Source organism: Eptatretus burgeri, chromosome 13, assembly GCF_056783735.1.
Source record: "Eptatretus burgeri isolate ZD-2024b chromosome 13, Ebu_testis_v1, whole genome shotgun sequence".
Classification (NCBI taxonomy): domain Eukaryota; kingdom Metazoa; phylum Chordata; class Myxini; order Myxiniformes; family Myxinidae; genus Eptatretus; species Eptatretus burgeri.
In genome coordinates, this window is record NC_140973.1 from 60,170,774 (window position 1) to 60,194,074 (window position 23,301).

Here is a 23,301-nt window from a genome sequence, read left to right on the forward strand (position 1 = left end):
AGCAAGCGGGGCACGCAACAAGGGGCTGTCGGCCAATGACAATTTGGTCCAACGGACCAACAGGCCCACTCGTTACCCCTCAAGGAAAGGAAGTAGCACTCGATGGGGGTAATTATTTACTTGATTTTGGTATCGATCACCGACTATTTAAAAACAGAAAACAACCGTAACAAGCTCAAGTCGAACAATCTGCACAAGTGGACAACGATGTATGATGATTGTTGGAAAGCAGCGCCAGGTGCATCGTAAAGGATGAAAAACAAACAAACAAAAACAACGTCTGCAGGATATAAAAAGTAAAAATACACGTAAGAGGACTGAACGAGTTTAAATTTTGAGAAATGTTGCTTGAAGACCGTCAACGACGGCGTGTATTAAAATGCGTCTTCCTCCAGACCGCCGACAACAAGCGGCGCCATGTTGGATTCCCGGCATGCACCGCGCCCGGAGTCGAGGGACAGGAGACAGTGAGAGGAGGATAAGGATAAGTAAAGAGAGGGGAGCAAAGGAAGAGAGGAGCAAAGGAGGAGAGGAAGAATTGAGATTAATTTGGAGTTATTTACGGATGCAAGAACATTTCGTCATAAGAAGTAAAGAGTCCGAGCGGGTTTCACAAGACCCGGCGCCGTAAGTCGGTGGTGAAATTTTTTTTTTATTTTGCGTTTCCCAGTGCTTTGCGCATCCAGTCAGGAGCTTCCCTTCCTCGGCGTCAATGATCGGCTGCCATGAGCAGCGGACTTCTTGGCGGAGGAGGCGGTGGCACCAAAACCAAGTATTGCCGTTACTACGCCAAAGACAAGACGTGTTTCTATGGTGCGGATTGCCAGTTCGTGCATGAGGAGCCGCTTGTTGGTGGCGGAAGCGTCGCGGGAATCGTTGGAGCCAAAGCCTTAGAGACGGGCCTCATGGAGGGACAAATGTTAAGTCAGTGCGGATTTTTCTTTTTGTTCTATTTACGATTCCGTTGGAGTCTGGAAGGGTCAAAGTGAGGGGATTTGTCTTGTTAAAATGCCGAGGTTGCTGTCGGTCTGTCGGTCTGTTGGTTTGTCTTTCGCCTGCCGGTTTCGTCGTCCGTCATTTTTCACGGAAGACTGACGTCCTTCAATATGAGGCGTTCAAAATGGCGCAACAAAACAAGGGGGGCCGCCAGGGGTCTTCTCCACACCCCTTTCTTCTCCGTTTCGCCTCCTCCTCTTATATCCGTCCCCTTTGCGCTCAAACACCCTCCCCACCTCCAGGAATAATCAGGAACAGCCTGTGCACTGCTTGTTCCGCATTGTGTGGTGTGGTATGGTGAACAGTACAGTACAGTATAGTTTGCTTGCTGTATATACTATAGTGTGATTTGTCAATCTGTTTGGTGGATATTGGTTGTTGGGGCGCCCCGCTGGCGGTTGTGGCCGAGTGGTCGCCCCGCGGGCCGAGTGGCCGCGTGGACGCCCCGCGGGTGCCTGGTGCCGCGTGGGCGCCCTTTGGGGCCCGGGGCCGTGTCGGCGCCCCACGGGGGCCTGGGGCCGTGAGGGCGCCCCTCGGGTTGTTGGATTTGTCTGGCTCCCAAAATTTCATGAATGGAGCATGAAGTACTTTCTGCAATGTTTCCCATATCTCTGCCTTTTTTTAAAGAACCGATTACTTGAGGAGGCTGGAGGAATTTTTGAAGTATCAGTAAAGTGACTGTTTTTAAGGACGTCATGAAGGACACAGACAACAGCCACGAATAGCTTCTGTATCGTGTTAAATAAGGTGATGTAAAAGACTTAATAAACAGTGGATAAACTTCCAAATTTTTTTTTCTTTAACCCTTAAATTATTTATTTTCTCTCAATTGAATTATATACTTGAATACAATGGAAGAGAAATCGTCTTATTTGTCACTTTCAAAAATCTTCCATTCAGCAGTTCTTGAATATTCTGACATTTTTCATCATCACAAGACCCTGCCCATATCTTCCCCCCCCCCACCCCCAAGACTGCGTGGGGTAAGGTGTTCTATTACCTCTCTAGTTGGTAGGTGTTTTTTATTTCCCACGGTGTCTTCCGTGGAGACCAGGCAAGTCATTCCCAGTTCCCTGACCAAACTGCTAATTTGTGTCACAGTCAATCGTCGGGCTTGACCAGCCAGTTCCAGAACACACTCGTGCCAGAATTTTACTTACTGACCCCACAAGGTGGGAATAATTGAAGCCGTTGAAGAAGAAGTGGAAGAATTGGTCAGGAATTTAATGAACTGTCACAATCTGACCCACCTTGGTCAAGCAAAATTCAGTTAAATGTGCAGTATCAAATAAACTTTGATTTGGTATTGCTGTTCTATTCATTGCCTGCATGTTACCCTGCTACATGCCATAATTCAGCAGGAACTTTGAGCACTTAATAAATATCTATGATGGTTGGGAAAATATATTTGGTTGTATAGAGGTATTCATTACATTTTAATTGACACTCAAGTCTGGGTGCACTCAAGGGAATGGATGGCTTATGGGTCCATTTGTTTTGAATCTGACATTGTTCTGCTCATCGTTGAGTAAATTTTAAGGATACATGGACATACCTGCTCGCCAAGAAACATCTTTGAAAGGGGGAACTTTACCTCTCACTCGTATCTACATAGCATCAAGTGAATCAATCAATTTGCTAGTCTTCCTTGCATTGACTTCATTCTTGTTATTCAATTCACGTGACGCTCTCAAAAGACAATTTATTGGATCTCTTATGGGTCAAAGCAGCTTAGTGTGAGCCAAATTGTTTCAGAAGTCGTGAAAAAAAATCAATATTCATGTACAGTGAAGTTGTTGCAGCATAAAAAATCCAAGATTCACTGAACATTTTGCAAAAAAAAGTTTATAAAAAGGATTGGTCATCACAAAATGTCATCATTTTCAAAATAGGGTAGGATTTTTTGATTTGGTCAGGCTGACATGCAAGTTTTCAGCTCAAACAACAGCAAAGTCAGCTCTAATGATTGGTCCAGGACAAAAACATTGTAGTTTCGGGGTTTTATAGCTTGTACCATTGTTTAAAATGACTGTCAGCTCATCGATGACTGTCATGCAAAGGTTCAAAAACTCAAAATTGTCCAGAAATAATAACCTGAATAAAATACTGCATCAATACTATCAGTAAGCTTAGTAATATAATCAAAAGCATTTATTATGGAAAATAACATGAATTACACAGAAAAATCACCTTTCTGAAAATGTGACGGACCGGTGGAGAAATTTTCATCGGATGATATTTTCACTAATAGGGGGAATAAGGGAATGAATTTGGTCAGATTAATCACTCCCATTGTATTTGAGTACATAACGAACAACAATTTAATTGCCATGTTATTAGTCTAAACTATTGACTGAAATGCAAAATGTGACTGACCGGTGGAGATTTTCACTGGCCAAACCCAATTTGCTAGCCGAGTCATATCAGTTCCCTCATCCTGATGGTACCTCGCATGAAAGTTTACTATTACTCGAAGAAACTTTCAAGCAATATCATTTTAAAAATATTTATTTTCTATCGGATTGGACTCAAGGGAATTTATAGGCACCAATAAGAGCCTTCTAGTGTGAAAATGGTCAATTTCGACGTTTTCCGTCAGTTCACATGGATAGACCCTTTTCAAGTTGATCCAATTCTATTTTCAAATAATATTGGGGCTATTTGTCATACTGGGAACCAAGACTAGCATAAACAATGGAAATAATTATGTCAGCCCTACAAGAAATATCATTAATTTACAAATGTGAAAATAAAAAACAGGCCCTTATTGACAACTTCATTACAAATTCCCCAGAGTGAGCACATGAAGGACTCAATATAGACCAGGAAGACCATACATTTTAAAAATAAATTTTCAAACACTTGTTTGGAATATCTCCTCCAAAATTTTGTTTAGTAAACTATTTAGGCACACTGATCACTTTCTACAATGAGGGTTCCCTGAAACACCGTGGCTCACACTTCCCTGCCTTGGGCCTTATTTAATGTCATAGGAAATTCAGCAATGGTACTGGCACATGACTGTCTACTGTCTTCGACGATTGCTTTACCATTCGTGTTTTTATTTCTCGTGGCAATTTACTTTACCATTCGTGGCAATGGCTTCTTTCTCGACGTACGGGCACGAAGATTTATGTCTTCGAGGAACGGCTGCTCGGTCACCACAGAATCATTCTCGCAGATCTACTTCGGATCAGTTGATGCTGCCTTTCCATATTCTATCTCCTGGACTGTAGAAGCTCCGCTTTCAAGCTCATCTTGTTTGCCCATTCACACGGCCAATTTAATAGGTGGAATTTCACTTTAGATGCACCGTCCCTCTTACCAACACCCTCTACAGTCTTAAAATAAATAAAATTGCAGTTTTCTCCCACCGCATCAACTCCATTTTCTCACCCTTTCAGCAGGTACACAGGTACAGAGTGCCGATGAAATGATAGACGACTCGTCGCAGGAAAAACCGAGGTTGCTTTCGTAGGCATTTCAAAAAGATGATGCAATGTGCTTCTGTAAATATTGCATCGGCCAACATTCTGGTAGTGCTTCCTGGTCCTGCCATAAATCCTGAGTAATTTATTAATTTCATTTGATGCAAATGTGGAATTGACCTCACTCAGCACAATAAATGAGTGGTGCAACAAAACTTTTTATTTTTCCATCAAGTTGTAGAATATCAGGTGGACATGGTGATGTCAGACTGGGAAGCTTACCAGCCGAGAATGACTTTGTTGTGACTATTCCAGAATTCCTGCCAATAAGTGCTTGTTGTGCCAAAGGGTTTTGGGTGCGGCCCGTTGCACGAATCTGTACCTGGCCTACCGCAGGTGTCTTGGGGCCTTGCCGATGCTACTTTTATGAAACGAATATGTGCTTATTGATTGTTCTTTTTTGTTTTGCACTTACTTCCTAGTTCGTGGTTGCCAGCCTTTGTTTACAGTTGAACCATGTTGTTCTTGCTTTAAAACTTAAAAAAAAAAAGATTTGAGCGACCTGCGTGGCGATGTCACCATAGTCGGTGTTTTGCCAGAATGGTTCCTTGACGTGTTGGCTTACCGTCTGAATATCAACATATCAGTTTGACTTGCGGTTCAAATTTGCAGACTTGATATGCACGCTGTCTGTTTTTGCAATGCCCATGCACACTCTCAGCTGTTTAAACCTTCCTTGGGTGGTTTGTGTTTTCTCTTTGGTGGTTTGGAGTATTCCCATATGTTTTGTTATTTTATTTTTCTTTCCCGATATTGACAAGCACATATTTATTTTGAACTTTGGCATCAATTAATGGGTTGGGAGAGTGGTTGAGGGCCGGGGAGGTGGGGGTTGGTACAGAATGATGATTGGCTATCTATTTATTACATACGAATTGTTGCGTTTTGAAGTTGTTTCGTGCATGCATAATCAACATTTGTGTTGTTCTATTCGTTTTCTCCTAAATATTGCTCCTCAAACGTGTTTTCTCATTGGTTGACAATTTATTAAAACCTATTTTTCCCTCTGCCACCAAAGGTGGAAGGAGGTTATGTTTTCACCCCTGTCTGTTTGTTTGTTACTGTAGCAAAAAGTTTTTTTCACCAAATATGTTGGTCGGTTTGTCGGTCTGTCTGTCACACGATTTTTGGCTCCAGTTTTCAAGCGATCGTTCTGAATTTTTTTGTGTATGTAGGTGAGCAGCCAAGGACAGCAACACTCAGTTTTGGTAAAGATCTGACTCTGGATATGGATACTGAAATTTTAAAGTGATTCTTCACCATTGAGAGTTAGGGCCAAAAACAATATATAGTATGATGTATCAAAACCTTGTGGATAGATTTGGACGAAATTTGGTGGACAGTTTGGGTGTGTGACAAGGACGAAGTGATTCCATTTTGGTGAAGATCTGGAAGCGAGAAGTTTTTTAATTGTCTAAAGTGATTCTTCACCATTGAGAGATGGGACCAAAAACGATTAAATAGAATGATATTTCAAAAATGTATTGGCCACAATATGTTGCAGTGGATCAGACATTGTGTGGCAGAGGTACGCGTTCTACTGAGTGCCCTTCTAGTTATGCAATACGTATATCATCATCATCGTCATCTGATTGAGCAAACTCTGGTACTGCTTTCGATTTGCTTCCCACTCAATTTTACTCGTCGGTTGTAGCGGTTGTAACTCCTGCTAACATTAGCGGTTGTAACTCCTGCTAGTGTGGGATACAATGTTTACAATCTTGAATTTCTTTACTATAAAGGTTAGTATATTTGCTTTATAACTATAAAGTAATCCAATTGTTTGGTTCAGGAAAGAAAGTAAACGACGTCGCCACTTCCCCGTCCCCTCCCTCAAATGGTAACTTTAGTTTTTCTCGGATTCGTACTCTGATTGATGGTGCAGTCATTGGTTGTCCTTCGTAGTTGAAGATGGCTGGTTACGTGACTTCCCAAACAGCAATCGCACACTGAGATGGCAAGCTGTGTAACCTAGTGTTAAGGAGCCTCCAGGGAGACCAGGCCACTTGCTACCCCTTGGTTTAGGCAGGAATATTTAATTTGTTCAGCATACCGGAGATAAATTGACTACCCTTTGAGAAGGACACCATGGAGGTCTTTAACTTCCACCAATGACCAATTTACAAGTGTTAGCAGACGGGTCCTCCAGTTTAGTGTCCATCCAACGGGTGGCACACACATTGGTGCCTTACCCCACACATGAAACACCAAGGTGATGGTTTATAATTGGGTTGAGATTAAAACCTGGGCAAGACGGGTCAAAAGGGAATGTGAATACCTCTAAGATACCCTCCCACCCCTCATGTAAGGTGTAGTCCATGATTATGGAAAACTCCTGTTTTGATTGAATTTCTAACCTGAGGTAACAGCATGTTATTTATTTCTTCAAAATCATGGTATTGTAATTCAAATTTGTCAGATCTGCCATTTTGTATATTTTTATTTAAATATTTGTCTCCAGAATGGTCGGTATCTTAATTGGGGAAACAAGAAGGGTGATTGTGGTGCGGTTAAAAACCTAGTCCCTTCCAGCTTGCATCATTACCATGTCAAACGGGCCTGGTACTTGGTGGTTTTACTTTTAATGATCAATTAAATAGTTATTTATTTCACTTGTGTAATTATTTCATGATTTTCAACTTCCTCAATTTGCATTGAGTGTCTCATCCTTAAGATCTAAACAAACAGTTTTGTATTTGATGATTTTTGCTTTATGGGATGATAATGACGGTTATTAAGAAGTAAATGGTACCCTTTTAAATCCCCACCCCCAGTTCCAGCCATGGATGGAGTGATGTCGGAGGCAAATTTGACCAACTCCTTCTTTAGCAGCAGCTTCATCGGAATAAACGGCTTAGGAAGGGGTGCAACTGATGTCAAGTACCCACAAGTAATTACACCAACCACTACATGGTATTGATGTCCATTTATTTTCAACTGGTTATGGAGTGTTTGATTTCATATGAGCAAATACCACCCGTCGCTTTGTTGATGGAAGTACGAAAGGGAGGAGGGAGAAAAAGAGGGGAGACGAGGGAGAGTGAAGAGTTGGAGGGGAAAGGAGAGAGTAGGGAGGGGGAGTGAGGAGGGGTGAAAGAAGGGAAGACAGTGTGGGGTGAGAGGAAGGGAAGGCAGATGTGTGGTGGAGCTTTAATTACGATTCATACTGTCTCATCAAAATGATTCTGCACAGAATAACAGGGAAGATGGAAACAAAATAATGTCTGAAATCCATTTTTTTACTGGTCATGCTATCAATACGGTCCTGAGACAAACTCCGCCCGACACATCCGGAGACAAAACCCACCGGACGCATCCAGAGCCAAGCCGTCCGGACACAAACACTTCTCGGAGACATCCAAAGGCAAACTCCTGTCCGGACGCGTCCGGAGACAAATTCCCGTCCGGAGACAAACACCATCGAGACGCGTCCGGAGACAAACTGCCATCTGGCCATAAATACTGTCCGGACATAAACACTGCCCGCACACGTCCGGAGACAAACCCCCGTCCGGCCATAAACACCACCCGGACGCGTCCGGAGACGTACACCGCCCGGACGCATCCGGAGACGGACACCGTCCAGAGAGAGAGACAGATGGGGGTAGGGGAGTTAGCAGAAAGATGTTATGCTGATTGAACAACGCACGCGCGCACACACACACACACACACACACACACACACACACACACACACACACACACACACACACACACACACACACACACACACACACACACACACACACACACACACACACACACACACACACACACACACACACACACACGTGCTTGGTTGATATCGGCAGATTGGAGTCAGTGTGATTACCAACTACAGTACTTGCTTTATACCACCCAGAAACCTTGAGTAGTTTTCACCAAAAAACGACGTTACATTTATACAGACGTTTCAGGGAGATGCTCACAAACATTAATCTATAGACACAGCTGCATGTGACGGGTGGAAAAAAATTTGGCCCGGTAATTTAGAAAACGCGTAAATACGGCAAACGGTTCAGGAAACGGGTGTTATTTCACAACTTGCTCAGGGTGACGGAGCACGAACCACTCGCTCAAGGTGAGGGAGCACGAACCACTCGTTCGGGGTGAGGGAGCACGAACCACTCGCTCAGGGTGAGGGAGCATGAACCACTCGCTCAGGGTGACTGAGCACGAACCACTCGCTCAGGGTGACTGAGCACGAACCACTCGCTCAGGGTGACTGAGCACGAACCACTCGCTCAGGGTGACTGAGCACGAACCACTCGCTCAGGGTGACTGAGCACGATCCACTCGCTCAGGGTGACGGAGAACGAACCACTCGCTCAGGGTGACGGAGCACGAGCCACTCGCTCAGGGTGATTGAGCACGAACCACTCGCTCAGGGTGACGGAGCAAGAACCACTCGCTCAGGGTGACGGAGCACGAACCACTCGCTCAGGGTGACTGAGCACGGACTACTCGCTCAGGGTGACGGAGCACGAACCACTCGCTCAGGGTGACTGAGCACGAACCACTCGCTCAGGGTGACGGAGCACGAACCACTCGCTCAGGGTGACGGAGCACGAACCACTCGCTCAGGGTGACGGAGCACGAACCACTCGCTCAGGGTGACGGAGCACGAACCACTCGCTCAGGGTGACTGAGCACGAACCACTCGCTCAGGGTGACGGAGCACGAACCACTCGCTCAGGGTGACGGAGCACGAACCACTCGCTCAGGGTGACGGAGCACGAACCACTCGCTCAGGGTGACGGAGCACGAACCACTCGCTCAGGGTGACGGAGCACGAACCACTCGCTCAGGGTGACGGAGCACGAACTACTCGCATCAGGGTGACGGAGCACCAACCACTCGCTCAGGGTGACGGAGCAGGAACCACTCGCTCAAGGTGACGGAGCACGAACAAGTCACCCAGTGTTGCGGAGCACGAACCAATCGCCCAGGGTGGCGGAGCACGAACCACTCGCTCAGGGTCGCGGAGCACGAACCACTCGCTCAGGGTCGCGGAGCACGAACCACTCGCTCAGGGTCGCGGAGCACGAACCACTCGCTCAGGGTCGCGGAGCACGAACCACTCGCTCAGGGTCGCGGAGCACGAACCATTCGCACACGAACCACTCGCTCAGGGTCGCGGAGCTTGAACCACTGCCTACCAGGGTCATCGCTGCTTACCAGAAAGGATCTCTTTTACTTTAAAGCCCGTCTTCACCGAACATGCAGCAGTTAATGAAATAATATGAATTGATGAAATAAAATGACTTCATCCACAAAAGAGTTGCAGCTTAATGCAGAACAACCTTGGAGACATCGCAAAGTTCAATCGCCCGTGAAATAAACATTGCCGAAAATGCTCCATTTTGCATGCTCGTCTGTGCACGTTACACGTGTTTCATCGGTTCCCGGTCCCTGCTAATGTTATAACTTTCTTTTAAAACGTATGTTTCTTTCTTACCAGATTTGCTTTGATTCGCTGAAGAGCACATTGTGAAACATCCAAAAATATAGACACAGATCTGGCTGATGCTATGGATAGGCAGTCCTTTGTGGGATCGGGCGTGAGGTCTAGCAGCAAATGCATTAAATCATACAGCTGAAAGAAGCCGGTTCCCTGAAATAAACATTGCAGAAAATCCGCCATTTGCCTGCTCTTCTGTGCACGTGTCATGTGGTACATCGGTTCTCGGTCCCTGCAAACGTTGTAACTTTATTTTAAAATGTCTGTTTATTTTTTTTTTTTTACCAGATTTGCTTTGATCCTCTGTCGAGCACATCGCAACACATCCGAAAATATATACATACATCTGGCAGATGCTTCGGATAGAATATACAGTCTCTCTGGTGGACAGGGCATGAGGTCTTGCCGTGAATGCATTCAATCATACAACTCAATGAAGCTGGTTAATTTTGTTACATTGCTAAAAAAAATTGTTCACTCGATATAATTCTCTCAACAGTTGAAAAAGGTAAGTTTAATGCTTTGGAAATTTCACATTTTCTCGTGTATGTATGGAGGAGGGAATGTAGCTTTGCTTGCTTAAAGTAAATAGGTATATCGGCTTTGTTATAGGACTCGTTATTTCTTTAAATTATCAGATTTCACAACAGATTTTGACACTTATTTAGTTCGGACGATATCCGATCCTCTAAACTGAAATAATATTTCATCGATATACTTTAATTAGTCTGTGAGAGTATATCGTGGAACATCAAATCATATAATACATGAAATCGCTCCAAGCTCCTAATTTGAAAACTCATAGTACTTACAAAAGTGATGTACACACCGATTCGTAGCTGTGATGAACAGGCATTCGATATGAGTGAAAAATCGTTGCGGCCTGTTCCAAGTCAAGGTATGGTTGAGCAGGCCAAAACACATGGTGGCTTCAAACCCCAGCGAGGTTTCCTTGGATACACCTTCAGACCCAGAGAGCAAGGTGTCTGAGGCTTGCCTGATGAAGAATATAATTAAATAAGGCCATTAATTATCTTCAAAAGGGGTGTTTTAATTAACCCAAAGACCCAATTTCACTCTTGCACTTCCTTGGAGTTTTCTTATTATGCTTGCAAAGTTTCAGGCTGCTTGGTTTCATCGTTTTGGAGTTATGGAGGAGACACACGCTGACACACAGACATTGCCTTTTATATATATCATATAGATTTCATCACTCTCCCACTTACGGGTTCATAAAACATTTCCTTCAAATAATTCTAAGCTGCAGCATTTGGTTCCTTTTATTATATCCACATTGAAGGGAAACTAAACAAGTCTGCCAAACTGCGAATTGCTCGATTTTGATCATTATCAAAATTTTCACTTCACACGCTTGAGTTTATGCATCATTAAGCAGGAAATGCAACTTATTGACTTGATCTAGCTTTTGCTGCTCTGTGAATCGTGAAACGTATCGCATGCATTTTGCACCCAATCAGGCTTCCCGATGATTACATGCAAATGATGCTTTTGTAAATGCGTCAAATGCAAAAAAATACAACCCAAAACTTTGTGTATATGCACACACCTCTCAAAGAAGGGCTCCTGACCCAAACTTTGCTTTGAACACCTATCCTATGTTAGCATCCCCAACGACATTTGCTTCAAAAAAATCGTCGTTAGTTTTTTTTTCTGCTTACGCAGACAGACTAGTTTTTATAAAGACTATTTTCCATTTTGTGGAAATCATAACCCAATGTACCCATGAGCCTCCCTGTTCTTGTTAACCAGACCCACTCTCTTCACCAGAAAATCCTACTCCAATGTTGTTGACTTGCTGATCTCTCATGGTCTGCCATCTACATTTTACACAAACCTGGTCTTTTGAAGGTATTTGAAAGAAGCAAATTCGACAGGTTGTATCGTAGAGATTTATTTTGGTTTTTGTTGTATACAATATCGAGGCTCATGGAGGAGCTAAGAGCATAGAACGGATCACGACATAACAGTAGAAAGAGAGGTTGGAGCGGGGGAGGTTGGTGGAGTATAGGGCACCAACAGGAGGGTTGAAGGATAAAGCAGAGGGAGACTTGGAGAAATAAACCTGGAAAATTCTTAAGAAAATGCAAACTGCAACACAGGGATGGAAAGACACGACTGATCAGGTCCGGAAAACTTAGCTTTGATGAACTACACAAACCAACTTCCAACACCATGCTCAGACCCGAAACTAGAAGTGAGATGTCTAAACGTGTTGTTGAATTTTTTGACATTTCGCACTTTGTATTATGAAGAAATTTTACAACAATATGGTCTGTTTATGGAGTTTATTAATTGGTATAAAGAAATGAAACTTTTTTCTTTCTTTTTTTGCCTTTTCTGGTTTCATTTTGCACTTGGTTTGCTTATGATGTATTCACTTGTAGTTTTAGGAGAAGTACAGTCGGATGACTTTATGTGTGTGCGTGCGCGCGTGTCACTTTCTTTGTGAACATGTGACACCGAATGCCAAAGCAGATCTTATTGATCACCTATAGAGGTAATTAATTACCTGTGGTGTTTAAGAAAACAAGGTTCTCTTTCAAACATGAACACAAAAATGTTATTCTGGTGCATTAGACTACAAAAGTTATCAAGCTGTTCAAGTCGTCCCGCATTTTTTTTCGAGAATGTTACGTGAATATTTCTCCATTGATTATTTTCTTCTCCCCCTCATAGAGGATGCCAAACAGCCAGAGTTCTCCAATCGTTCTTGGAGAGAATGCCAAGCTATATTCCCCGTCGAGGCAAGGTATACTCCCGACTGTTTTCTTTCAGCAGGCCTCATTGTTTTCTCGGTTAGATGTGCGGTGGACCGTGGTGATTTTGTAATTCATCCATTGCCTTACAGATACGATAAGTTCGCCAGTTTCGTCGCTTTTCAGCAGCTTTGCCAACATGAGCCTCACCGCTCAACATCGGAAGGTCGAGAACTTTTTTTGAGCCCTTTCTCATATTGTCACATGTTGGAAGTCCTTTGAACAACTTTTTATTGCATGTCTGATTACGGCAGCTGATTCGATATGTTTATTTCTTTTAATTTTGGTCATATTTTCACATTTCAATCTTAACAGATAAGGCTTGTGATGCTTGTAATGCATTTTCAAATTCTTCCACCATGTGTTTGTCCATTGTCTACTAATGTTCTTGTCATTCGTGTTCAGGTATTATAATGTGAACTGTTTGTGATTTTATTTTGTACAAGTTCCTTTGTCTGAGATCGGTATTGAAAATATAAATTTTCAAAATCCTTGATCTTTGCAAGATCCCCTTTAGGCATTTGTGTATAATTTACCTTTCTGACTCAGCTCTTCATTTATAAAGTGTTTCTTGTTTATTTTTTTGCACAATATCGAGGCTCGTATCAGAGCTAACACACAGAACATCAAACAAAGGGAGGAGGGGCAGGAGAAGGAAGCACAAATCAATGGGGAACAGAGACATTAGGAGATTTGTGGGAGGGAGAGGGATGGGGCAGGGTACACAGGGTAAACAAGCTGGACACGACAGGGACTTTTTTTTTGTCTACATTGTCAAGGCTCATATGACGGCTAACACACAATGCACAGCAAGAGGGGCATGAGACAAGAGGGGTGGGAGAGGGAAGGCCAAAACAGTGGGGAACAGAGACATTAGGAGATCTGTGGAAGGGAGAGGGATGGGGTGGGGAACACGGGGTACACAAGATGGACATTACAGGGACTTTCAGGAAGGAAAGCAGGGAATTTGAATGAGGTGGTTTGGGGTGGATTAACGGGGGTAGAAAAGATCGAGGTTTTAGATGAGGGAAGATAAGAGGTGGTGGTGAACAGCTGTTTTGAACAGGTGAACAGGGGTTCCCCAGCTGAACAGGGGTTCCAGACAGTCCTTTCAGAGAGACATAGTGAGAGTGTGACATTTGTCAGGATTCAGACATGTTCTCAGTGTTGGACCAGTATGTGATTTTATCCAGATCTGCAGAGAGCGAAGAAGCTGCTGCTTGCCGGTCTGAGGGATGACAGATGGTACGGCAGAGGGTGGAGTCATTAGCAAAGAGATCAGGAGAATTTTCCAGAGAGTCTGAGAGATCACTGATGAAAACCAGAAAAAGAACAGGGCCCAGAATGCTGCCTTGAGGAACTCCAGCCTGGACAGGAAGAGGGGATGAGAGAACTCTATTTATGGCCACATGTTGGCTGTGACAGGAGAGGAAGTCTGTGAGCCATGAGTGGAGATGGCCTTGGATACCAAAGGAAGAGAGTTTGGTGAGCAGGACAGGGTGTCAGACCGTGTCAAAAGCACGCGATACGTCTCGGGATATGGCTCTGATTTCATGTCTGGCACTGAGTACCTCCACCCATTGTTGGGAGAGCAGAAGCAGCATATCCCGGGTAGAGTGACCTGATCCGAAACCAAATTGATGATCTGAAATCAAGCCATTGGAGAAGAGGAAGGATTTATTGTCTGAAGCGATGATGGATTCCATGACCTTTGCTGATGATTGGGCGCAGGCTGATTGATCTGTAGTTGCAGGGATCTGTTTTTGCACCTTTGTTATGCAGACCCGTAATGTTTGCTGATTTCCAAGCAGATGGCAGATGACCTTGAGTAAATGAGAGGGTGAGCAAGAGCAGGTTTTTAGGACATGAGTGCTGATGCTGTCTGGACTGGTTGCAGAATCTGAGTCGAGGTTTGACAGCAAGCTCTCCACATTAATAGGAGAAAAGGGCACAGAGTTTAGAAACAGCTGGGTGTGACTGGGTAAGGTGGGTGCAGAAAGCGATGAGTTTGGGACATAAGATTTCAAAGCAAACACAGAGTTTAGGCATTCAGCCTTTTCATGTGCAGTGTCAGCTGTGCAGCCATTTGAGGTCAGGGAAGGGCTGGAGGGGGAACATACACCAGAAATGGACTTAACCAGACACCATCAGGATTTGGAGGAGGGAGATAGGTTTGAGAGTTCAGACTTGAGATAGGAAAGATGTTTCCTTGATCTGAGGGTAGACACACACTTGTTCTGAGATTTCTGGAAGGAAATAAGATTGCCTTCAGTAGGATTTGCCTTCTATGAGGCAAAGGCAAGTTGTTTTAGGACAAATGCCTTGCCACAAGCTTCAGAGACCCATGGGCGGGAGGAAAGGTAGGCCAACTGAGGACGAGATGGGATAAATGAGGACGAGACGAGACGAGAAACTGAGGACGAGACGAGAAAGAGCAAATTTCTTTGAAAGAATTCCCAGGATAAGTTGATGTCAGAGAGAGTGGAAATGGGAGACCAGTCGAGAAGTTTGATGGCTGTTTGAAGTCCCTGCCAGTCGGCCCGAGTGAAATGCCAGATTCGTTGGCGCTGAGGTGGTTCTCAAATAACAGCCCGAGAGATGACCACTTTAACAATAATATGGTCAGATGAGCCATTGGAGCAGAAGAACAGCAGACATTTTCTGGGAAATTGGTCAAAATCAAATCCAGAAGAGATGGAGTACTGTTGGCTGAGAACCGGGTCGGGAAGTTGACAGATTGAGTAGGTCCCAATGAGTCACAGAAATCCTTCGCTGAAGTGCCATGGCAGGTGAGAGAGGGAGGTACCCACACCCAGCCAACTGGCATGATGGCAATTGAAGTCACCACATATGAGGAAGAGAGTGTTTGGATGAGTGGATAGAAGTTGGTCCATGTTGTCAGCGAGCAAGATGTAAATGGAGTCATTACTGTTTGGTGGATGGTACAACACACATATAAACAAGAGGTGGTAGCATCGGGGAAGCCAGAGCCAGAGGTATTCTTGGGGGTGTGGAGTTCTGAGGGCAGTGTATGTCGAGTGAGGAATGGAGTTTTTGATAAAGAGAGCAACTCCGCTGCCAGGACGAGGTTCAGATCTATCATACTGGAGGAGGGAGAAACCAGGGAGAGACATTAAAGAGTCAGAGATGTCTTGAAGGAGGAAAGTTTCTGTTAAGCAGATTACATCTGATTTGTCAGTGGCAACCTGGATGGAGAGTTCAGTCAGGTAAGAGCAAAGGCCTCGGTTGTTTGAAGTCCACACTGTTAAGGAAGAAGGAAGGGAGGAAGCTTTGGGTGCAGGGGAGGGGAGGCGAGGCGAGCGGCAGGGTAGGACGAGGGAGGAGAGGTGGAGGTAGGGAGAGTTGTTGACAGTGTGTAGGAGATTGCAGAAGACCTATGGGAGAGGGTCTGATGGGGAGGAGGACAAAGGGCTCGGTGGTGAAGGGATGTGTCTCAGTGTGGATTAATTAGAGAGGGGGCAAAGGAAAGTAGGAGATTTGAGGAGTTGGGGGAATGGGTGGGAAGAGATGGTAGGGGAAGGAGGCAGCTTTGTGGATATGAAAGGGTGGGCAGCATTGAGAGGAGGGAGATTTTAAGGGGAGGGGTGAGGGGGGAAAATATTAGGAGAAGGGTCAGGGAGGAGAATTGAGGGAGAAGGGTGATGGGGGAAGCATGGATGGGTGGAGGGAGAGAATTTGCTTTGAAGAGGGAGGAGGTGGCTGATTTGTGAGGGAAGCTTTGAGGGATTGGGGAGACCATGAGAGGCATGGCCATGGGGGAGGAGGGATAAGGGAAAGGTGAGAAGAGGGGAAGGATGAAACTACCTAGTGGTATTGTGAAGATGGGAGTGGGTGGGGGGGGAACAAAAATTGAGGGGATGAGAAGAGGCGGAGGTGTGATGAGATTTGAGGGGGAGGCAGCTTTGAGAAGGGGAAGTGATGAGTGATGGGGGAGATTAGAAAGGGAGGGGTGAGGTGAGAGATTTGAAGGGGAGGAGGGAGAAGGGTGAGAGGGGAGAAGCGTGAGGGGGGAGAATTGAGATAGAAAGATGGGGGCAAAGAGAGTGATGTTTGCCTTGAAGAGGGAGGAGGTGGCTGAATTGAGATGAAGAATGAGAGGGAGCGGAGACGATGAGAGCAGGCACGGTCATGGGGGAGGAAGGAGAAGCGAGGGAGTGGGGAGAGGGGAAGGATGACACTGGGTAGAGGTATAGTAAATCTGGGAGTGGTTGGGGGGGCGGAACAGGATTTGGGGGGGGAGGGGGTGGGAAGAAGGGAAGGTGTGATGAGAGGAAATATAGAGCATGTTTTAGATTTTGAGGAGTGTATTGAATGAGAGTGAGATACTTGGTTTGGTTGGAACGGAGCGTACGGATGTTTGAACACCATACAGTTTGGGATACCAGAGGAGGAGCTGTTATTAAAGCAGAGGGCAATGGAGAAGAGTGAAGAGGGGAGGTAGGATGGGGGGGGGTGGGGGAGATCAGAGTAGTAAGGAGGAATTGTAACAGTGGGGAAGTTGGGAGGAAGTAGATTTAAGGAGGTGGGATGAATTTGCACTGAAGTTGGAAATGAATAACGATTGGAAGATGAACAAGCATGGCAATATGGGATTTCAAAAATTTGTAGTTCACTGATTCCTTTAAATACATTGGAGGATGGATGGCATTCAAAAGAGTTTCGAGAATGGAGGAAGGAAGCGTTGTAACAGATGGAATTTTTCGACACAGGATGAAAGAAAGGTCGAAAATAACTCAGGTTTTTGAAGAAGGGGAAGAAGGGCACAGCAAAGAGAGGAAGTCAAAACATTTTAAGAGACCATATTATTATTATTATTTTTTTTGAAGATTAGAGAAAAGGGGGGCAGAGTAAAGGAAGAGTTTGAAGAAAAAAATAATGAAGTTGAATGGTGAATACCTTCACGATTAAAATGGGATTGGATATATGGAAGGCAATGAAGAAGGAAGAGGAAGAGTCCGTAGAGGAAGTCACGTGGTTACGGGAGGGAAGGGGAGAAGGGAAACGATTCTTTACTTTATTTATTTATTTTTATATATTTTCAGACATGAAACAGAGGATGTAGTTGGGAGGAATAGAAAAAAAACTGAAGGTGATAAGGAGAAAACAGATCGTGCACACAGACGGGAAGAGGGGTAAGCTTCAAGGAAACCTAATATGAAAAGACGACGAACACTCACCAATTAGCACAAGTTTTAACACAAGACAACTAGGAACAAACAGTAAACACAGAGATAACAAAATTACTGTAAAAATGTGACAAAAACGACCGGAAAACTTTTCTTTGAGGCAGAGATCCTGAAGAGGAACTGCCACTGTCTCTCAAGAACCAGTTAGTTGTTTACTTAAGGTTAGCCATATCGCTGTACTGTCTATATAATAATTGTGCATAATCATCCAACTGTTCAAAGCCTTCATACATGCCATTCTGTCATCATTTGTCTCAAACAGACTCCAAACCCAACGGCAAGTGAGTTCATCCCCAAAGGGGTTCAGGTACCATCCTCCCATCTCGGAGCGGTTTCTCAGTCTCCGGCTGTTGGGTCGTATTCCCCTGCAATCTTCACCAATCCCATGATGTCGACCCCAGCCTCGCTTGCGCCAGGTATAACGCTCGTCCCAGTTCGGTCGCGGTGCATAAGCTCGTCTTTCATTTGGCAATTCGAGGAAAAACGTTGAAGTTTTTATTTTTGTTATTTTTATTTGTCAGATTCCCAGCAGCCATTCACCTGGAGCTGTTCTTTATATTTGTTTGTTTTTTGTGCCAAATGTGGTTTCATTATTATGAAAATGCAGAACTTTTTTTGGTCCTGTTTCTTTTAACCAATCTGTGTATTCTGAGTTGGTTCTTTCATTCCGTTTCGGTAAAAATCAATTCTCGGTTAATTCTCACAATCATGCAAACATGAGGAAGTTCTGCAGTTACACGGCCTCTGCATCTCTGATGTTCGTATGAACGGCCCACGATGTCTTGATATTTCAGGATGTTAAGAAGCAGAGACTGAATGAAGCCTTGAAGCATGGTAGTTTCCATTTGGCTATATATTTCTTTATTTAATAAATTTGATGAATTTCTATTGCAGTTATTTTGGCAGATATCACCAAAGGTTGTGAGCTTTGTGCGACTTTTGAAAAGGTATCGTTTCCTTTAAAATGGCATCTGAATATTAAAGGATGATTCGAAAAGGGCATTGTTTACAGCAAACAGCACGATGTGTCAGGGAGAATGTAAAATCTGAGGTTTGCTTAGTCTGGGGAGCGATGATGCGCATTTTAAATGGGCTTGTAAGAAATGAATAAACATCATATTGCTGTTTTAAGGTATGACTCAAACTCGTTTGTGATTTGCAACAATAAGTAAATAGAAAAAGTTGAAAGATTTTTGGACGAGTGATAAATAAATAAATAAGTATGAATTCCCTTACAAGGAAATTATGCCCAGCAAGCCCATGCTAGTATTGCCAACGCCATCGTTTGTCCGTGCTCTCGCCATTTGAAATGCTGGTTTCAAGCAAGGAAGCAGCATGCACCATTTTTAATGTCTTTCATATGACTCAGCCAGGGTTTGAACTGTCGACGTCGACACCCTTCCCCCCTTCCCCCCCCACCCCCCCTCGACTCGGAGCGAATTCTCGCCACCGAATGTTTGGATCTAAAAATTGTTTCCCCCACCCCCTCCATTATTGTGCACACATCATTGTTGCCCTGTGTCTGGTTTCCCATTGATTGTAAAAATCTCAGATGTTTAATGTCATGGTTGGATTCCAACTTTTCCTCTCATGGCTCGATATGCTTATGATGGACTTGCACCTCTTTCTCTCTCTATCTCTCTATCTCTCTATCTCACTCTCCCTCCCTCCATCTAACAGGGCTTTCACTGTCCGCGGGCTCTTCACCCCTCCACTCGCCGAAGATCACTCCACACGCATCGCCAACGCCACATCGCCACGGTCACGTGTTGAACCACAGTTCTTTCCCCGGCACGGCAGATGGACTACCGGTCGGTCAAGTTGTTGCGAATGCGTCCCCTGTTGAAGCACCATCTCTTGCTGCCATGGTGCAAAATGAGACCGTTCGGGGTACAACCTACTTCTACACCGATCCCAGGGTTAACCAGCACCCGGGCATGGTGAGCAACCTGGGCCTAATGCTTTATTTATGAAGCATTTTTGGCATATGTCTCAGTCAAGGTTCATGGCAGAACCTTTTGCATTGCATTATTATCTTGCGGCAGCAGATGTGGAACTCTTTTCACGTCGATTTGTTGTCCAAGTCTTTCCTGAAAAAGTAATCATCAATTGTTTTGCAGTTAAATCAAATTCACAAAGGTTTTTGTTTTTTTTTGGTTTTTTTGGGGGGAGTGGGGAGGGGGTGGTTGTAGTGGAGGACTTTAAAAACAAGCTTGCACACATGTCTAAGCTCTTGATGGGAATGGGAGGAAGGGTGAGATTAACCCACTTTAACCATATAGATAGTCCATGAGCTAGAGGGCCATTTCTGGCCAATTGGTACCATCTTGAGGGACCAAGGTTTGTTGTGATTTTCTGTTAGGTTGATGTATCTGGAACACAGAAATGCATGATGGACATCTGAGTAGAGTAGGTCAAGCATTTTACACAGCTTTATGTGCAGCAGGGGTATATCCACACGCTAATTTTATCACGTTTATGATTTGGTGGTGTCATTACTCAAATGTAATGCACTTTATTTGAAAGGAAATTTAAATCGCATCCATATCACAAATCATGCATTTTACTTCCAAACTGCAAAATTAAAAGGATACTAAGTTTTATTAATTAATCTGACATAGTTTCAAAGATGCTACATGTTCAATTCAATAGCAGAAGAAAACATATATGTTGTGAAGTTCTTGAACAATTTTGAACAGAATGTGCCACAGAGTTATCTTTATTCCAACTTTTCTCATCTCATCCAATGGCAAGTCTACCATCGTCATCCAATACCCAACCATTACAGTCAAGTGGACTGGGTACACGTAGAGTTACTTCAAGACTGTGGTGCCAAATGGCTGCTTGGTGACATGCTCTGGTAGCATGAAGCTTCAAACAATCCTGACAAGGAGGGAGTTGTCCTGACTGGATATCACCATTCTTAGCACGGAACAACTGAAACCGCATCTCGTTAACTTCTGTGATTTCAGTTTGAGACATGTACAGCTTGCAAGTGAATTCCTCAAGCACATGGAAGAGATCATCCTGTAGTGTCCAGTCTTTCCCCAAGTCACTGAAAGCTGTCTGAAACCTTGGATTGTTGATGAGGAGTTTGAGTCCTGTCACTTTTCCACGGCCACTGAAAGCGCTTACTGTGTCGCAGCCTGTGTAGGAATGCAATCTCAAATAAAACTTTACAGATATTTCTGCTGAGAGCACGAGCAACTTTTATTATGTCAACAAGTCTGGTGGGGGTTGATGATCCACATCGGATGAACAGATTACAGTCTGTCATCATGAAAAGCCAGACATAGCATCATGGCGTCTGTGTCTTCTGAAGCTACTATCACAGAATGGAAATTTGACGATGCATGCTTACAGTGTAATCGCAAGCGTGTGTCTGCTTCCTCGTGAGATTAACGGAGCTCGTCAACTTCAACTACAGCCTCACGGGTGATCTTGGTGCAGATATCCTCACATGTGACATAAAGGATCTTGTCTTTAAGTCTCATTCTGTAGGGCTCTGCTCCCCATTGCTCTGTGACGAATTTGATCAGCTTCATCTTGCTGATGTCACAAGACGGAAGACGCCTCCATTGGTGTATTTGGTGACCGCGTGCTATGTTTGTGAAGCGGATACCTCAATCAGTTGACCTCAGGACCCTTTCTGCATCTTTTATAGATATCTGTTTGTAGATGTCGAATACTACATCAACCCTGTTGCTACTTGCTGATGTATTCAGCACAGCTGAAAGAAGCATATCAGCCACTTCATCAAAAGTGAGATTCTCCCCTTTCAGCTCTGTACAATACTCATGCCATCAATGATACACGCTGAGGGGTGGGTGTTGGACGTTTTCCGCAGCAGAGACCTTACTTTCAAGCTTTCTGGCAAGGGCTGCTTTGTTGGTTTTTTTCAAAGTACCATCACAATTGGCCAAGGACGAAGGAAGGGGGCCTATAAGGTGTTTCAGTACATTATTCATGTTCAACTTTCTGCCGGAAGCTACGAGTATCATCTGTCCAAACAGTTTATTTTCACTTTTGAGGACTTGTTCCTTGTTAGGTAGTTTACTGCTGATCCTTTTGTGGACATTATCAAATGTCTTGAACTGCATCTTTGGCAATCTGTCAAAGAATGGTTTTTCTCATCCTTCAATACGCTGTATTTGATAATCTGTATATGCTGCATCCCCTTTCTTGTGTGCAGTCAAAAGATCATTGGCAACTTCTGGGGACACACTAGCACCAGTTGAGATGCTTATCAGCTCTGAAGGATTTTGACTGAATGGGTTTGTCCAGGTATCTTCCATCAGATAAACCAAACTGTCAACATCAGTCTCATCCTTGTGCATTCTTGAAGCTGACAAATCTGTGTGAACCATTCTTTTGCTGCAGCTATCATCTATCATCAGCCTCATTTGTTTAAGACAGGTACTTCTATATTCTACTGTGACATAGTACCTGCTAATAGCAGCAGGCTTCAAGCTGAATCCCTTTGTGCCTCTGGCTGTCTTTGTGTCCTTGTTGACTGTTTCTTCAATGGTTTGGTCAACAGGAAGTCTACCAAATGTATTGGTTGCACCTAATTGTACTGAGAAACCTCCTTCTAGCATGTGCTGATGAACCTCTGGGTGTCTCTCGGAGTGCCTGGTCATTTGGCAGTAATAGACTGGTAGATACTTGGCATAGTTCAGCCTGTCATATGCAAAGCACCAAGGAATGATACTTCGGATAGCAGCCAAATGTAGAACCCAGTTTCCTTCCCTCGATGCTTGGATAAAGGCCAGGTATTATGGCCTAAGAGTTGATGTACAAAAGGGGTTTAACAGAAAACGCTATAACTTGTCCAATAATTATCACAGAAAGCTGCCAGATGCCCTGAAATAATATAAAGATATCACTCTATATAGAAGAAATAACATTGGCTATATCCGTGTTCTAGAATGTTATGATTTATGAACAGGTATACTTTTAATGACCGTTTTTGCTCTCAAATTTGCCTTGTGCGATTATTTAGCGAAGCATGATATAGCCTATAAAACGCTCATCATTTAACCTATAGTCACATACTATATACCAATGGATAGGAAATTAAGTCCGCTTTCCAATGGTATGTGGGAATACGCTATATGATGTGGAAGAATAAGGATACGTGGCACAAACTGACCACACACCCTTAAATCTTGTCCGCGAAAGTGCCGTCCGAGCGATTAATGGTCTAAAGCAGAAAATTGGAGATAATTAACTTGAGCTACTCCACTGAAAGGTCCATCATGCTGTTTTGTTATCGACATTTGTGTCTTCAATCAGTCATATCACTTTTTTCTGGTCCCTCATTTTTTTTTCTGGAGGAGGAGTGATGTAAGCGACATTTTTTTTAATGATAT

At 44.0% G+C, this 23,301-nt stretch overlaps 1 protein-coding gene across 8 annotated transcripts in view; it reads left to right on the forward strand.

Moving 5' to 3' along the window:
* Positions 1-419: 419 nt before the first annotated feature.
* Positions 420-23,301, forward strand: part of PAN3 (poly(A) specific ribonuclease subunit PAN3) — a 72,713-nt gene continuing 49,831 nt past the window's right edge. Inside the window, exons 1-6 of one of the 8 annotated variants that reach the window (XM_085852673.1) lie at positions 420-924; positions 7,259-7,374; positions 12,643-12,715; positions 12,815-12,888; positions 18,192-18,345; positions 19,610-19,869. In XM_085852673.1, the coding sequence (XP_085708799.1) occupies positions 726-924; positions 7,259-7,374; positions 12,643-12,715; positions 12,815-12,888; positions 18,192-18,345; positions 19,610-19,869 (876 nt within the window). In that variant the 5' untranslated portion in view covers positions 420-725. Of the gene's footprint in view, positions 925-5,988; positions 6,091-7,258; positions 7,398-11,733; positions 11,815-12,642; positions 12,716-12,814; positions 12,889-18,191; positions 18,346-19,609; positions 19,870-23,301 lie in introns of those variants that run through there. The other 7 variants (XM_085852669.1, XM_085852670.1, XM_085852671.1 and 4 more) reach the window with 7 other exon arrangements.